Below are 18,862 nucleotides of genomic sequence, written 5' to 3' on the forward strand. Positions count from 1 at the left end.
TTGTATAAAGCAAGGCTCCATTACTGATGTAAACTTATTGCATAATGCAAGGCTCCATTACTGATGTAAACATATTGTATAATACAAGGCTCCATTACTGATGTAAACACTGTATAATGCAAAGCTCCATTACTGATGTAAACTTATTGTATAATGCAAGGCTCCATTACTGATGTAAACTTATTGTATAATGCAAGGCTCCATTACTGATGTAAACTTATTGTATAATGCAAGGCTTCATTACTGATGTATACACATATTGTATAATGCAAGGCTCCATTACTGATGTAAACTTATTGTATAATGCAAGGCTCCATTACTAATGTAAAAACATATTGTATAATGCAAAGCTCCACATACTTAGAAAGGAAACATGCTACATGTTTCCTAATGCAGCAAGGCATATTTTATATGCACCATTCCACAGACAGGATAGCATATACCATGGCCTTTGATATGCCAGTTGCTGTGCACTAGCTAGAACGAGAAATAGCCCAATGGGCCCACCGATAGGAATCGATCCTAAACTGACAACGCATTAGGCAGATATTTTACCACTGGACTACGTGTCGCCCCTGAATAGCAACTATAGTACTGTCGGAAATAGAATAAAAATGATTTGCGTCGATTATTTCTTACATAATAAACTGACAAGTAAATATTTTGTAAATATCTATTTAATGATACTCTACCTAATTTAGCATTTACTTGTTTGGGCTCTCATTGATGTATAAGGTGGTGTTTACTCTTGTAATTAAAAGAAATATGTCAGTAAACAGGTGATTTGTACACTTTATTGGAAGAGACTATAACATATTTTGGTCAACATGTGTCAGCAATCTAATTAAAATTAGCTCCACTATTACATGTGGATCTAACACCAGCCAGTTGGAGCTCATGTCCACCAATCAAAACCTTACTTGCAGAATCCTGCCAGTGATTTAAAAATAATTTGAAAACATTCCGAATTTCCTGAGGTTATATGACATGTTTCGTGTGAATTACGAATGCCTTAAAACATGTTTTATTTTATAAAATAAATAATTTGCAATGTAAAACTGAAGACTGATTTAGTTAGGTTTTTTTTATAAATAAACAAATAATTTTTAATGTAAAATTGAAGACTGATAACCCACCCCGTACGTATTGGTATGGTTCGCTGTACTGCGGCCACTAAAATAGACCTGCCCGATATTTTTAGAATTTGTATGCTCCCAAATAACGTTATAAAAGGCGAAGTATGATTGGTCAATATTTAAATTATTATTTACAGACGAAATGTTACCTGGACATTGGGGACTACGCAGTGTTGTTAGCATTCCGATTAAAATTAGTTCTACTGGTCTAAATAAGGCATTCGTAATTCACATGAAACATATCGTATACCCTCAGGATAATTCGGAATGTTTTCAAATTATTTTTAAATCACTGACAGGATTCTGCAAGTAAGGTTTTGATTGGTGGACATGAGCTCCAACTGGCTGGTGTTAGATCCACATGTAATAGTGGAGCTAATTTTAATTAGATTGCATGTGTCAGTTTCATTGCTGTTATGTACAATATGTGAGGGACTGTTTCTGATGATGGTTTACCCCTATATCCCTCTCCAAAACAAAATTCTTTGTGGTCATTTATAAGTAACTTTTCATCAAAACTGTAAAGAACAACTCTGAGATTGTGATCTATTATACCGGTATTAAAGGTGCTATCTCAATGTTGCACAATGACAGCTATTGCAAACCATTTTCTTAATAAACTTTTGATTTAACATTTAAAGAAGACACCTTTGAATATATGCCCATAAATGATTATAGGAAATAATTTTATCTACTAGTAGAAAATACATTTTTATTAGAGAATCTTTATCACACACAGATGCTCACATATAACTATGATATAGCACCTTTAAGTGGTTGCACGATTATGTAAATTTCGAATGTACTTATATTGAATTTATATTCAATAAATATGTTTGTCATAATTCATCATTTATGCTGCAATTTGAAATAATCAGTTAACTTACAGTTTTAAATTAAAAGTTTGTGTAAGGGTAAATGAAATTGACACATATGATCAAAATGTGTTATAGTCTGTTCCAATAAAGTTAACAAATTACCTGTTTACTGACATCTTTATTTTAATTCAAGAGTAAACACCACCTTGTACATCAATGAGAGTCAAAACAAGTGAATGCTAAATTAGGTAGAGTATCATTAAATAGGTATTTACAAAATATTTACTTGTCAGTTTAACATGAAAGACATAATTGACGAAAATAATTTTTATTCTATTTCCGACACTACTATTCTATATATTTAGTATTTTAGCATTGTGATGCGATCTCTGACTCTTGCAATGTTAGCAAATCGCAATATGATACTGAACAATTAACTGGGTAAAAATAGTAATGAGAAAAATACATGTCATATACAGTGTGACATATTTTTGATGTCACCTACCTAACATGTACGTCAGCGTAAAATGTCAACTTATGCATTTTGCAGTTTGCAGTTTAGTGTTTAAATAAGTTTCTCACAAACAAGTCTCAGGTCGGTGGAACCTGTTTTTATAGATACAGCTTTGTATATGTTCTTCAGAAAGCACCGAAATAGTTTATGGTTGGTGAGACATTCAATTCGGTGGCAATCTTATTTTTCTACTAGAAACTGAAATTATTTGGTTGTAATTGTTATGAGCTTTTCCCCCCATTCCATGGTACATGTATGTGCTGTCCTGTCTGTAGGAACATGCATAGAAAAGATCCCTTGCTGCTAATGGAAAAATGTACCGGGTTTCCTCTAAAGACACTGTCAGAGTTACTAAATGTTTGACATCCAATAGCTGATGATTAATTAATGTGTTCTAGTAGTGTTGTTAAACAAAGCAGCCATTAAAAAACAACAATTCTTTACATTTCAAAACCAAAAAAACCCCAAAACAAATGTTTAATAATTTTTATACAGCCTCTTTAAGGTGTATAATAAAGAATGGTTATGATTAAAGTGAGTGCAGTCTAAGGTGGTTGTGTTTTTGTACTGGAGTACTGTTTATAGTTACACTGTAATGCAATCCTCCGCGGTGTGCCTTTTTGTAGCCTGCCATATTTCCTCTACATTACTTCTATTTAAAGATTAGAGAAAAACAGGTATCGTTTTTCGTGTACCTGCACTGGTGTGCCTGTGTTTATTGATCTGTGACGAGATCTGCAGAACAGATTATCATTGAGTGTAGTTACGTTACATAAGGCCACTTCTCACGTTTGTTCTCGTGTATTAAGAATTACGTGTGTATTGTGTACAGGTACATCACAGGTACACCGTCGGTCCAACCCCTGTGTGGTTGCCGGCTGTACTGCTTCCCAGTGTTACAGGTTTTCATTGGCTGTAATCACCATTATACTGGTACAATTTTCAGATACACTAATATTTTGGCACAGCACACAGATCATGTGTTTAGAAGATTTTTTGATACATGTAATGCACTACTTTGTCCTTGTTGACATTTGACTACTGAATATTCATGTACATGTAAATTATAATTGTTATAACAGTGTACGTAGTTTTTAAATTTGTAAAAGGTTCTTTAAATTTTTATTTTATTTTGTATTCTTGCTTTTATTGCAGTAATTACCATTACTAAAATCTGGGTTACAATAATACCTTGTGTCTAAAAAATGTTGGGGGTACAATAGTACCGTATTTGACCGGAAATAAGCCCAGGGGGCCAAGACAACTCATTGTGAGCTTGGCATGGGGTGGGCTTATTCCCAGACAAGGGGCCAGTTTTGTTGAATTTTTTTTTAATAATAATAATTAAAATAAATAACAATATTTAAATGAACTAGGAGAAAAAACAAAAAACGTCCAGTAGCACATCTATTAATTAGTGTTCCATTTGTTATTAATAAATAATAATTGTTTATTAATTAAATAGTTTTTTTTTTTACTAGTATCTAATTATCAGAAACACACCTTCTATGTTACAATTACTTACCAGTGCTGTTTATTTACATCCAAAATTTAATGCTGAGAAGACTTAAAACAACAGCAATTAACAACAAACTCAATAGCCTATACACACGTTGCTGACACGGGCAGCTAGCTTACACTGCAAAGAATTGTCAATCTAAGGTCATTGTTCTTAGCCAATCAGAATACGGTATTTGCTTAATTAGCATTAACTGCGGACCCAGTGTGGTGGTAAAAATAGACACTGGTTTTTAGTTCATACTTGGCTTGGATACTTCAAGTGCTGTGCCAGACCATACACTAAAATTTCAAATTCAACAATTAAATGCTTTCTTAATTCATTGCAATAATATTTTACACCGATATGTAAATCAATAATTACGAAAATGCCCCATAAAAGTATTAAAACATCACTCCCGTAGAACACTGACGGAAACGACCGAGTAAAATTCTCGGTAAAAACATTTGCCTGTAAATAGCCATGACGTCATGAAGGGAACGCGCTTCACAGAAACCTACCACGAGACGACTTTCAGCGCAAGCGAAAGTGGGACCGACAGCGACTGCCAAGCTCATTGATCATGCGATTCTTCTTTCGATGATGAATAGTGTAGTAATGACGACTGGACTAATATTTGTGCAACACAAAAAAATAATGCCTTATCAGTTTGAACCTGGAACATCTTCCGATGAACACCGGCCTGACAGATGACGATGAAAATGGTCGTGGAGACAGCTTACCACTAATTTACAACTTTTATTCTTGTTTTGTTCTTTAGCTTTTGGTGCGAATTATTTTGCTACACTGTATGTTCTAATACTTGTGATGTAGTAGAGAAGACGATAAATAACTCTTGAATTCTACGAGTCGAGTGGACCCGATATCGGTAATTTTAAGAAATAAACAAAAACGACTTTTAGTCCGTCCCCATCCCTCTATGAAGATAGGGGTTTTTTATGAACAATTTCAGTTTAGTTTGACGTAAAAAAAAAAAAGTAAGTGTTTTGGAAATAACAAAACAATACTATTTTTTGTGTGTAGTTGTGAAAACAGTCTGCTCAGAAATAAATAACTTATTTTAATTTTAAGAAATAAAACAAAAACGACTTTTAGTCCGTCCCATCCATGAAGATATTTTTGTGCGAATAATTTCAGTTTAGTTTGACGTAAAAAAAAAAAAAGTAAAAGTGTTTTGGAAATAACAAAACAATACTATTTTTTTGTGTGCAGTTGTGAAAACAGTCTGCTCAGAAATAAATAACTTATAGCACATTCCATAGTATGAAAAAAGGTTTTCTTTGTGGGAAGGTATAGTAAAATTAATTTAATGTATTTATAGTCTGTTTTACAGGGAACGCCTTTTTTCATACTATGGAATTTACAAGTCATTTATTTCTGAGCCGATTGTTTTCTAAGATGCATACAAAATTAGCTTCTTTTTTTTTCTTTTTTTTTACAAAAAAACCCTACATTTTTGTAGGATGGGACGGACTAGGCTATAGATACTTACTTGTTTGTACTTTATTATTTTAATGTTTTCGAACTGTAAAGAAAAATCTCACAAATGAACGAGATGCAAACGACAACAAATCGGATCTCGATGATTGCACGAACCGTGCATGAACAAACAAACATTGACATTGACAAACATTGACATTGACGATATGCACCCCAAAGTCGTTTCGGTGTGGATGGCATCGGCTGTTGTCATTTGTTTTGTGTCGCAGAAAAATTGTTGGTACGGCATCTTTTTTTAAAAGCCATAACACATGGTATTCCCATATCTCGCTTAAGCCGACAAGCCAGTTCGGACGAATCGAAACTAAAGTGCCTGCAGTCAACGGTCTCCGGCATTTTCTTCCTGTCCAGTATTTTCACGTTGTTTTAATCAAATTTACACACAGATTATTCACAGCAACATTACTAGGAAATGCGTGAAGACTAAATTTATCGGCTTTTGTTATTGCTACAGCCGCCAACAACACGCCGTTTAACCATAATAAACACAAAAGAAGCAATGAATAATGGCGCTGACTATCGAAAGGAGTTCCCTTCGTGACGTCACGGATCAAATCTTACGGAAATTCCCGAAACGAATTCAGCTGGTTCTGTTTTTCAGGGGAATATTTTTAAATGGAAAATATACCGTTATATAAATTTTTTACATTTTTTTTTTTAATTTTCTAATCATATTAACTAATATCTTGATTGATATAGCTCAATACATCATACATCTGGAACAGCACTTTCAGAGAAATACTGCAGGCATGAAATTGAAAACAATGTTACACACTGTTATTGTTAGACTGCTAAATCTCACTGGTGGTAAAATATTGTGTTACATTTGTGTTTAATTATCTGCAGGAGGTATGACCTTTTAAATGAACTTTGAGCAAACTTGCAATTTCATGTTATTTATAAGGTGACGAAGTTGGGGGTGGGCTTATTTACGAATGAGGGCCTAATTTCTTAAATGCTATCAAAACGGAGGTGGGCTTATTCAAAGACATGGGCTTATTTCCTGTCAAATACGGTATATGTTCTTGGCAACTGTCCCAGTGCTGACCAAACTTTAATAGAGTCTTAATAGTCTAAGAATTGCATACGTACGTGTGACGTCATTTGAGATCGAGCCCAGACTGTAAAAGTTTTATAAGCATGGGGCCCTGGTATATCAAAAGCCATGGTGTATGCTGTCCTGTCTGCTGGAAAGTTCATGTAAAAGATCCCTTGCTGTTTGCGGGAAAATGTAGCAGGTTTTCTGTAAAACTGTATACAATGAAACCCCTCTGAACCGGACAACCTGGGGAGCAGGTTTTCTGTAAAACTATATACAATGAAACCCCTCTGAACCGGACAACCTGGGGAGCAGGTTTTCTGTAAAACTATATACAATGAAACCCCTCTGAACCGGACAACCTGGGGAGCAGGTTTTCTGTAAAACTATATACAATGAAACCCCTCTGAACGGGACAACCTGGGGAGCAGGTTTTCTGTAAAACTATATACAATGAAACCCCTCTGAACGGGACAACCTGGGGAGCAGGTTTTCTGTAAAACTATATACAATGAAACCCCTCTGAACCGGACAACCTGGGGAGCAGGTTTTCTGTAAAACTATATACAATGAAACCCCTCTGAACGGGACAACCTGGGGAGCAAGTAAAATGTCTGGTTTTTAAGAGGCATTTGGTTTAGAGAGGTTAAGTTCTGTATGGATTATTAAAATGTGATAATGAAAAATGCCTAATTTTGAGGACATTCCAGTTTACAGAGGGTCCAGTTATGAGAGGTTTCACTGTATCCGAATTACCATACGTTTGATGTCTATCAACTGATGATTAACAGATCAGTGTGATCTAGTGGTGGTGTTAAACAAAACAAACTGTACAACTGACTGTTGATGCATGTACCTGCATGTATTTGGTTTTCAATAGTGTTCGTTACAGCTATGATCTTAATGCTGCGATTTGGGTTACTGCAACACCTTGACATAAAAAACACTTGGATTATGTCTTTAGAAATTTGGTATTCAATAGTTCTTGGTAACATAACTACTGTATACACCTAGTTATCGTCTTCTTTTTTTTGTGTGTCTTTTTTAGCTCCTCTGTCATTTGTCAGCAGAGCTTTTTTAATAACGATTCTACAGTTTTGATTGAATTGTTCTGGAGCATTCTTCAAAAACTAATCGATTATTTGAGAAAGTTTTAATTTTTTAATTTTTATTGAAAAAAAGTCAAACTTTAAATTGAAAAGTTGAAAGTCTATCTTCTAGAGTTTTAATAGGATAGTTCTAAAACTTGGTAAGTGATTCTCTGGGGCAGTCTTCACAAACTTACAGATATTTGGAATTTAATTTTTTTATTACATTTTCAAAATCTAAATAAAAATTTAACATGACAGAACTGAAAATTAAATAGCAGAGCTCTGTAGGCTGATAGGCCTCTTTTTTTTTTTTTTTTTTTTATATACAGCAATGACCATTATTTGACCATGTATTTGAGTTTCAATAAATATAATGATATATTTTTAAAATGCTCAGTAATTATATACAGGTAGGGTTAGGGCTGTATGCAATGCAGGTTACAGTACAAATATGATATAACTGAATATAAATGTTGAAAAAGAAATGATTTATTTAATATTTAGGTGGCACCTGCCCTGGACAGACTTACACTGTGGTTTTACATAAATATATATAAATATTAGTTTCATACACTTACCATTTGAGACACCCAATAGCCGATGTGTATTTTGTGCTGGGGTGTCATTAAATATTTATTCATTCATTCATTCATTCATTTGGGGCGAGACGTGGCCCAGTGGTACAGCGCTCGCTCGATATGCAGTTAGTGTAGGATCGATTCCCGTTGGTGGGCCCATTGGGCTATTTCTCGTTCCAGCCAGTGCACCACGATTGGTATATCAAATGTACTACCCTGTCTGGGATGGTGCATATAAAAGATACCTTGCTGCTAATCGAAAAGAGTAGCCCATGAAGTGGCAACAGCGGGTTTCTTCTCTCAATATCTGTGTGGTCCTTAACCATATGTCTGATGCCATATAACCGTAAATACAATGTGTTGAGTGCGTCGTTAAATAAAACATTTCTTTCTTTCATTCATTCATTCATTCATTCCCTGAACAGAGTGCTTGAACATTAAATTGATACATGTTTAAAAATAAAGAAGTAACAAATAATTAATCCATAGTTATAGATTAGTTTTTTTGTTTTTTTTTCCTTCTCCCAACCAGTGCACTACAACTAATGTATCTGCTGTCCTGTATGTCTGTGTAATAATGCATTTAAATTTAAACACTGATGGTTGCTAATGGAAAATGTAGTGATTTTCCTCTGATGACTGTGTCAGAATCGTCAATGATTGACATCCAATAGCCAGTGATTAATTAATCAATGTGTTCTAGATAGTGGTGGTGTGTTACAAAACAAACTTAACTCTAATTTTAACTTTAATTCTAACTTTAATTCTAACTTTAACTTGAACTTTAGATGGTGCAGAATTGCATCTGATTAGCAAACACTGTGTGGGAACATGTACCAAGTACCTGTGTTGCTGTCAGTATATTGTTAACTAAATCGTCATATTGACAGTTGCCATGATACCATGTCAGTACAAAGCTCAAACACTGTGTGTGAACATGTACCAAGTACCTGTGTTGCTGTCAGTCAGTATAAATCGTTGTTAACTAAATCGTCATATTGACAGTTGCCATGATACCATGTCAGTACAAAGCTCAAACACTGTGTGTGAACATGTACCAAGTACCTGTGTTGCTGTCAGTATATTGTTAACTAAATCGTCATATTGACAGTTGCCATGATACCATGTCAGTACAAAGCTCAAACACTGTGTGTGAACATGTACCAAGTACCTGTGTTGCTGTCAGTATATTGTTAACTAAATCGTCATATTGACAGTTGCCATGATGCCATGTCAGTACAAAGCTCAAACACTGTGTGTGAACATGTACCAAGTACCTGTGTTGCTGTCAGTATATTGTTAACTAAATCGTCATATTGACAGTTGCCATGATACCATGTCAGTACAAAGCTCAAACACTGTGTGTGAACATGTACCAAGTACCTGTGTTGCTGTCAGTATATTGTTAACTAAATCGGCATATTGACAGTTGCCATGATACCATGTCAGTACAAAGCTCAAACAAGGAGGGTAATTACATGTACATTTGTGTGTATCCGAAAATACATGCACATCTCAAATAGCAGAATGGCTGCTGTTCTTGATTTTGTTATAACGTATGCCAATTTTTTTTGTTTACAAAAATATTGACATCACTAGAGCACATTGATTTATGAATCATCGGCTATTGAATGTCAAACATTTGGTAATTTTGACATATAGTTTTAGAGGAAACCTAACACACATATTTTTCCATTAGTAGCAAGGGATCTTTTATATGCACCATCCTAGAGACAGGATAGCACAAACCATGGTCTTTGATATATCAGTTAAGGTTCAAGCACACTGTCCTGGGCACACACCTCAGCTATCTGGGCTGTCTCTCCAGGACAGAGGGTTAGTGATTAGTGGTTAGTGAGAAAGAAATCGGTGTAGTGGTCTTACACCTACCCTCTAAGTTGTTAAAACTCACTCTGGGTGGGAACCAGTACCAGGCTGCAAACCCAGTACCTACAAGCTTATGTCCGATGGCGTAACATTTTGTTTTCAAAATCTTGATTAGTAATATTTCTAGTCAACTGAAAATTGATTAGCAACTACTGTTTAATGTTTTAAAATTGTGTAGTGATTTCTCAAAACTTGTGTAGGGAATCGTAATGCGACACCGAACAAACTGTTCCCTGCTCAACCACGATGCCACCAAGGCCAGAGCAAGTTTTAATGGCTCTTGGAAGGGTATAACCACTCATTATCTCACTCGCAGCTAATCACTGGCCCATGTCTTGGCAGACAGCCCATATTGTCACAGTGCGTGCCCAGGACAGCATGTTTGAACCTTAATTGGATGTCAGCACGGAAATCAAGTTAAAATGAATGGAATGAATATATAATTTATATTGTATCGCAGCTACAAACAAAACAAAAAAGCCCGAAACAAGCCTGACATTGTTCTTTTAATAATCTTTAATGGATTGGAATGACTAAATGTAATTTTACAAGCTAGACTTGGTTCCCTGCATAGGAGACTATTTTTACACTAATCCTGATTGATGTAGTTTAGAAGATGCGGAATAAATCTCGTTATCACCGGAAACTCTGCTAAACCATTCATCAATATCTGCGGCACCAGTTTCTGACACTATACACTGACCTGAATGTTTCAATGTATTGTCTTGCCACTTCACTCTCTTTCATCTTTACATGTATCAGTAAGCCTTACTAAGCCTTGTTTCCAACTCACGATAGGTGTGTGCGTTCCAGCCAGTTCTCAGCAACTGGTGTAACAAAAAAGCCCTTGCTGCTAATTGAAAAGAGTAGCCCATGGAGTGGAAGCAGTGGGCTTCCTTTTTCATCGGTGTGGTCCGTAACCATATGTCTAATGCCGTCTAGCTGTAACTTAAAATGTGATGAGTGTGTTGTTAAATGAAACATTTCTTCCTTCCAATAGGTGTATGTGGCTATATGTGTCTACCGTTTCTGCGGAACACTGCTACAGGTATACATGTGGTCTCTCTCGCTTTTTCTATCTCTTTCTTTTTTCTCTTTCTCTGTATCGGTCAATGTCTCTGTGTGTGTCTCTTTCTCTCTTCTGCTTTCTCCCTCTCGGCCAACTATTAAAATAACCAATAGCCATATTTTAAAATGTGCTGTTACACATAATGTAAATGTGTTTTTGCATTGCACACTTTATATACACACGGTTACCAGCATATTTCTATAGTGCATTGTTTAAGTAATGTAGTGTTTCTGCAGAATATTGCTGTATATTTATGGTGATGTGCCTAGCCTGTTCTTTGTGGAATACTGTGTTCAAACTCTACCCAGCCTGTGATACTGTGTTGAAAGTGTACCCAACATTTTTTTTTTCTGCAGAATGATTCTGCAAGTATACCTATCCTGCTGTTTCTGCAGAACGTTGCTGCAGGTATACTAGGACTGCTGCACATGTGTTATGCCTGTTGTTTCTGTATAACACTGTACTGCAAGTATACTTATCCTACTGGGTTTTTTTTCCAGAATACTGTGTTGCATTTTCTGCAAAGTAATATTTTGGAAATATGTTCAGTTTGCTGTTTTTGTGTGACACTGTGCTGTTGGTATACACAGTCTGCTGTTTCTGCATAATAATGTGCAGCAAGTATACTGAGCCTTCTGTTTCTGCAGAAAAATTTGCTGCATATATCTACTGCAGGCATTCCCGCCCTGTTGTTCCCTACAGTAGAACATTGTACTGCATATACTGTGTAGCAGATATACCCAGTCTGCTGTTTCTGTGGACCACCATTTCTCTACATATTTTCCTACATATGTTTGTGTAGAACATTTTTGTAGAACAATTTTGTAGCAGTGCTTAGTCTGCTGTTTCTATGGACCACAATTTCTCAACATATTTTCCTACATATATTTGTGTAGAACATTTTTGTAGAACAATTCTGTAGCTGTGCTTGGTCTGCTGTTTCTGTGCTGTTTCAAAGCTGATGGTATGTCTTTCTATTCATTCTGTGGAACATGGCTTCAGATACATGTATGCACCTTATACTGTCTGTGCTGTAGGTTAGCATTAGCTTACTGCACCTCCAGTACACAAACCAGTGGTCATGGTTGCATCCATAATTGACAGTCAAAGCAGGTGGCTGGGATGTGGTTCAAACTCCTGGGAAGCTGTTACAGTTAATTATGACCAGTTATTACATCAATAAATGGATGACAGTTTCATCATAGGCCTGTAGGAACTGGGGATGGAGGACACATGACTCTTCCCCCCCCCCCCCCCCCCACACCACCCGCCAGTTGAACCATGTGATAATTACAAATGTATTGTTTGTTGCAACCAGGCATTGCTGTAAAATATTTAATAATGCCTTACTGCCCCATTAGAGAACATAGGCTTGACCTGCCAGTGCCTCTCCCTCACTAGATGATAAGGGGAGGGACATTGACCATTGGTAAAGTGCCCACTTGATGCGCGGTTGGTGTGGGATCAATCCCTGTCGGTGGGCCCTGTAGGTTTGCTACACCGATCTGTTAGTGGAACAGCTGTCGAACCAGGGTTCGAAATTAGAACTAAAATATGGCCTCGTGCTGTTGTTTTAAATAGCAGGCCAAGAGAAACATTGGGCCTTCTGGAAATACGACAGTATGAATGAGGGGACGGTTTGAGATGGTGTGGTAAAAATTAGGACCTCTGGGATGTATTTTTAAAAACATTTTGGATTAAAATATTACAGAATCACGAGCCAAATAGCAATGAGATAACTGTACATGTATATCCATTCGTCTTATGAAAAATGACCTGAGATATTTAATTTTTGTGTGTGTTTTTTGTTGTTGTGGTTTTAGCAGGTGTATTTTTATTTCAACAACTAGGTCTAAAAATTTACAGTTTTTTGCTTTTTTAGACTGCTATTTCAAGCTATGGATAAATATATAGTTACACCTCTCAAGTTTGTAGATCTCTGCTTTAGGTGTTCTTATTCCGTAGTTCTGTACTCACTATGGTTGTGCATAGCAGAAGGAGGGGGATGGGGATGAGGGGGAGAAAGATAGTTACATAACCTCATTCTAATTTCTAATACAGTTGCAATCGGTACTTTAAATTAGCTCAAATTAATATACCAATTCTGCAGAAAATGTAGTCCAGAAGTAATATATTTATCATGTGATTTAAATTAAGGGGGCTGTCCTGAATTTGTTAACAGTTGACAGATGTCTTCAACGATTACCACTGAATATTTATAAAAAATAATAGTTCTGCATTAAATATCAGTGTCTGAATATTAAACATGTTTCTGATTGTCCTAGTGTTTGTACTAGGTCAAACTTTATTTTATTTTCAATGTTATTATTATTATTTTTGTACTTAAAAGATGATTGGGATACCAAATCCAATTTGGTATATCTTACATTCATTAAGAGATATGAAACACATTAAATATACAGACACTGATATTCTAAGCACGAAACTATATTCATTGTGGACTTTTAGTCGTTAAAAGATTTTTATTACTCAGAAATATCTTACAATGGCAACCAACACAAAGCAGTTTTTCTTTTTTTGTTTAAGCTGTGTATTTTTAAACTATATTTTTAAACTATTTTTTATTCACATGCTATTTTTACTGTTAAATAGTGTAATAAATAGATGGATTAATCTGCACATACTTGTCGATGAAAAAGGAATACTGTGTAATAATATATTTTTTAATGACGTAAAAGGAAACATTTGTAACAGCTTACAAATATAACACCACCACCAGATGACTGATTTTCTTTAAATAAATGTGACATAATGCACTCTGTGATTTAAAACATGAAGCTGTATATTTTTACCAACATGAGATTTTTTTTACTGTTACACCAAGTAATAAATGTGTGGGTAAACATAGAGGACTCAATATACGAAAGGTTTGTGTATTAGTCATGTATAATTTTCTTAAACGGCCATGCATATTTAATAATTTACTGTAAATTTAGTTGTTTAGTCATGCGTACACATTTTATATTTTGTGTGAATTTAAAACTTGCACAAACCTAAAACAAACGTATACATCACGTTTTTGTAAATTCAGGCCATAGTTAAAGTTTGTTTTATTTAATCACACCACTAGAGCACACTGATTAATTAATCAACTGTTGAATATAATTTTTTTTATAATAGATGAAAAAAAACTGCTTTTGTTCGAGTTGTACTGATGTAATACAGGATGTTAGTAACAAAGCTTATAAATAAGGTAACACAATTTTTAAATGTTGTTTATACAGGCTTAGTTAGTTTTTACGTTGGTTTCATCTCAAGACTGAAGCACTGCTCATTTAAAGTAGTTCTGCTTGTGATTTATATCATACAATAAGTGTATTGTTACTGTGTTCCTACAGTAGATATACATGTATCAAGTAGACATGTCAGTTAACATATAAATGAAAAATGAGTGCTTTCCTTTCAGGTTTAATGACTTGAAAGGGACATTTCTTAACAGCTTGTAAATTTATCAACAAGAAGAGCTGATCTATTTTCTGTAAATAAATGTGTGTGGTGTTCTTTGTGTTGAAATGTACAGCTAATGCTCCACTTTGTGTTTATGTCACTGCAGATGACATAGGCTTGATCTCATTGGGTTAAACTAATTACTTGAAAGGGACATTTCTTAACAGTTGTAAATTTATCAACAAAAAGAACTGATCTATTTTCTGTAAATGAATGTGTGGTGTTCTTTGTGTTGAAATGTACAGCTAATGCTCCACTTTGTGTTTATGCTAATTATAGAAATGTCACTGCAGATATGACACAGGCTTGATCTCATTGGGTTAAACTAATTACTTGAAAGGGACATTTCTTAACAGTTGTAAATTTATCAACAAGAAGAGCTGATCTATTTTCTGTAAATGAATGTGTGGTGTTCTTTGTGTTGAAATGTACTGAAATGTACAGCTAATGCTCCACTTTGAGTTTATGCTAATTATAGAAATGTCACTGCAGATATGACACAGGCTTGACCTCATTGGGTTAAACTGAAATTTCCTTGTTGTCAAGAAAGAAAATCCTGTTACCAGAAGTTTGATCTCTCAAGATTTTACCCTGATATGTTTACTGTTGCCTTGACCAATTCACGATGTGCCAGCTGTGTACACTGTTAAACAGTGTGAAATAAACATTCTGTTAACTTGCTGTGCACTTCTGACTGTGTCCTGAGAGATTATTTAATAGCCAACACTGTGGCATAGAAATCATCAATAGCCGAGCCATTCACGTTTACTCCACGTTTACCTCGTTGTTCATGCCAGCTCGTGAATACACACTGTGTTTACGTAGACATGTAAACGAAAAGTACACAGTGCTTGAAATTTACATTTTTATTTGCAACAACTAGTTTTGAACACAACATGACAAGTGGCACATACATTTATAATGTTCAGTAACTTTTAATGTGTAACTAGACTAGGCAGAAAACATAACCAGGATTTAAATTGTCACTTGTCAAATTGACGGATATGAATTGAAAATGAGTTGACCCATAAGGTAACAAAACTCCCAAAAGATAAAGAAAGAAAAAACTAAAAACGTTCCTTCACTGCAAAAAAACCCTGAAAAACAAACAAGAACACATCTCCTCAAAACCCCAAGAGAGAAAAAAAGAAGAAAAAGTTAAATGTTTTTTAACAGGTTGATTGAAAACTTATTTTATTGTATAAACAACAAAATGATTGGGCACAAGTTAGCCAGCTTACTAGGCCCTCTCCAGTTGTACTATGGTAGGGCCTATACATATGAACTCTATGCAATACAATTTCACCTTTAACAGGGGTATGATTTTTCAGCTTTTTTCTACATGAAATAATTTTCACAAAACGAATTTGATTTAATCTGAAATGCTGGGGTGGTGGGGAGACCTTTATTTAGAAATAATGTAGAGGTTTCAGCTTTTTAAAGATCCTTTAAGTTTTTTTTTTTTTATTTTAGGTATTGCATCCTTGCATGAAATCCAGGCATATTATCCCTGTAGAAGATACAGTCGGCAGGTGTTCTAATGTTTGATTATTTATCTTCTTCCAGCTGCTGGGTCGGGAGGACCAGCGATAATGACGTCAGAGAGTGAATCAGATGAAGCGGACATGGGGCGCCTTCAGGGTACGTATGTAGCATGTATATAGTGCTAATTAATATTCATGAGGTGCACTATCTCCTATATGACACAGGCTGTAACTGTTTGACATGGAGATGGGACAACAAAACACCATTTATCAATGTTTAGAATTTGGATGTAGGTCAGTACAAGAGTATATGCCTGAGATACGATGAATCATTCTCATTTGACTCACCCCACCCCACCTCACCCCACCTTTTCCACCCCACCTGGTCCCAGGCAGTTGTGCAGAACTTGTACATAAAGTGTGTGATATGTGCTGTTTTGTCCATGAGAAAGTGTATAAAAGATCCCTTGCTGCTGTTTTGTAGGAGTGTTGTCATGGTTAAGCCGTTGAACATAAGGCTGGTAGGTACAGGGTTTGCAGCCCGGTACTGGCTCCCACCCAGAGCGAGTTTTAACGACTCAATGTGTAGATGCAAGGCCATTACACCCTATTCTCTCTCACTAATCACGAACAACTAACCCAATATCCTGGACAAACAGCCCAAATAGCTGAGGTGTGGGGCCATGACAGCATGCTTGAACATATTATATACATATGCTGCACAAAACTGCTGCAAACTGATGAAAATTCATTTGATAATTAATGTATTCTTGCAGTTGCCAGGGCCATACCTAGTATTTTTTGTTGGTGGTGGTGGGGGGGGGGGGGGGGGGGGGGGGGCAGATGAATTCTTGGAACGAACGAGTGTGGCAGATGCAAGACACTAGGGAGTCCTTGGAAGGGGGAGGGGGGGGGGGCGGCATGTCCCCCAGGACATTTTGAAGTCTAGAGACTCTGAAATACCATTTTGCCGCCATTTCAGCAGTAACTGCCATTAGTAAAATCTTCAGGAGCTGAAAAAAGCTCCCCTGAATTTGTTTTACGAGAGTCATGCTCTCCTCGGAAATTAGAATAATATAATTGTTAAAATGTAAGTGTCACCAAACTGATAATAATATATATCAATAAAATTAATATCTATTCATGTCAGGCATAAGTGTACGTGAAAAATTTGGAAAACCCTCATTTCCTCCCCCTGACAACACACATACATTTTGAAAGTAAAACCAATTACTAAACATAACAGGGAATTACTAGTAAGTAAACAAGTAAATACACATAGCAATATTGTTTTATTTTGACATTGGTTACAATTAATTTGTCAGATTGCTATAAAAGCAACACACCTCGCCCACCCGTTCTGCAAATTTGTGATAATTCGGAACACCTCGGCTGATTACAAACAGAAATAGGTCGAAGTGTTCCGAATGATCAGAATATTCCGATAGACAGTAATTCCGCTTACATACATCCAGTGAAAACAGTTGATACATATTATATTAAGGAAGACACCACTGTTTTCTTTTTCTGAACGAAAACTTCTGTGACAAACTGCTGGATTTTATTTAACACGTCATTGTGACACACTTTGAAAAGAAGACAGTAAGATCCATAAATTCAACAGACAATTAAGGTCGATGACAGTCACTTTTTGCACTCTTGTTTTGGCTTTGTACACAATAAATATAACATTATCTATTGATGAATGCTACTTTTCATTTCATTCATCTTTTAAAACTTAATTGGGGTTTCTGCCAGAAGGTAAAATGGGTATGTGCCATATCCAAATGTTTTAGCAGATTTTAATTTTTAAAGTTAACCTTTTGACAAAATTAATGACTCTTTATCATTACTGTATGATTTTCTTAATCCTAACCCTAAACCTAACCCATTTTCTTTCTGGGGAGGCCACCCTATTTCCCCTGTCGACTGCGGTTGCATTCATCACACACTGTAAATATTCAATTCCATACCATCATACCCAAAAAAAGATCTCTGGCAAAATCCCTGTTAATATTTTGTCTATAATTATGAAAAATAAAAGCATGCCGACTGGTAAATGGCATTGTTTGCTCAATATAGAACTCTGGACTATTTTGACACAGGGTATTTTAATGTGGTGAACCACTGTGAATAATATAGCTAATGTTAAATTTTAATGATGTCAAGTTTTCCAATAAATTGAAATAAACTGAATGCAGGATGTTTCCATTTTGAGAACGCTGGAAAAATTCCAAAGCAAAATTCTTGTTGAAATTTGTTTGTTTCCTGCAATGTTACACAATGTGCGATAAATTTGTTTTAGGGTGCATTTGGGCATGCTGTCCCATTCCAGGAACATTAAAGCCGCACACCCTAGTTCCATCCAGCGAAAATAAATTATAATTTAGTTAATCTACAAACCTGTAACACACTTAGATCACGTTTTTATCAAATGGAGTGAAAACGGTTATGTAACGGTTTTTTTCTCGACAACACGTTTTGTGAAAAAATACAAAAAATGCATTTCGTGGTTTTACAAACATCAGGATTACCAAAAAGCACTTCAGGTGAATGGAAATGTGTATTCTAAATAATAAAATGTAAGTAAAGTGCAATTTTATTTGTGAAAAATGGGGTTTAATAGCGAAAAACAACGCTGTAATGGTTAACAAATAAACGTAACTAGGGTGTGTCCCTTTAACAAACATGGTCATTCAGCAACATTGTACAAAAAAACCTATATTTTGTAAAATTAAACACTTTTCTTCTTTCCCTAT

The 18,862-nt window shown here is 35.5% G+C and overlaps 1 protein-coding gene across 3 annotated transcripts in view; it reads left to right on the top strand.

Annotated features, from left to right (window-relative positions):
• Positions 1-18,862, top strand: part of LOC121369166 (E3 ubiquitin-protein ligase TRIP12-like) — a 129,485-nt gene that overhangs the window by 45,060 nt on the left and 65,563 nt on the right. For all 3 annotated transcript variants that reach the window (XM_041494070.1, XM_041494078.1, XM_041494088.1), the window contains one exon: positions 16,186-16,260. In XM_041494070.1, the coding sequence (XP_041350004.1) occupies positions 16,186-16,260 (75 nt within the window). The remainder of the gene's footprint in view (positions 1-16,185; positions 16,261-18,862) is intronic.

The sequence above is a fragment of the Gigantopelta aegis genome, chromosome 1 (assembly GCF_016097555.1).
Source record: "Gigantopelta aegis isolate Gae_Host chromosome 1, Gae_host_genome, whole genome shotgun sequence".
In the NCBI taxonomy this organism is placed as follows: domain Eukaryota; kingdom Metazoa; phylum Mollusca; class Gastropoda; order Neomphalida; family Peltospiridae; genus Gigantopelta; species Gigantopelta aegis.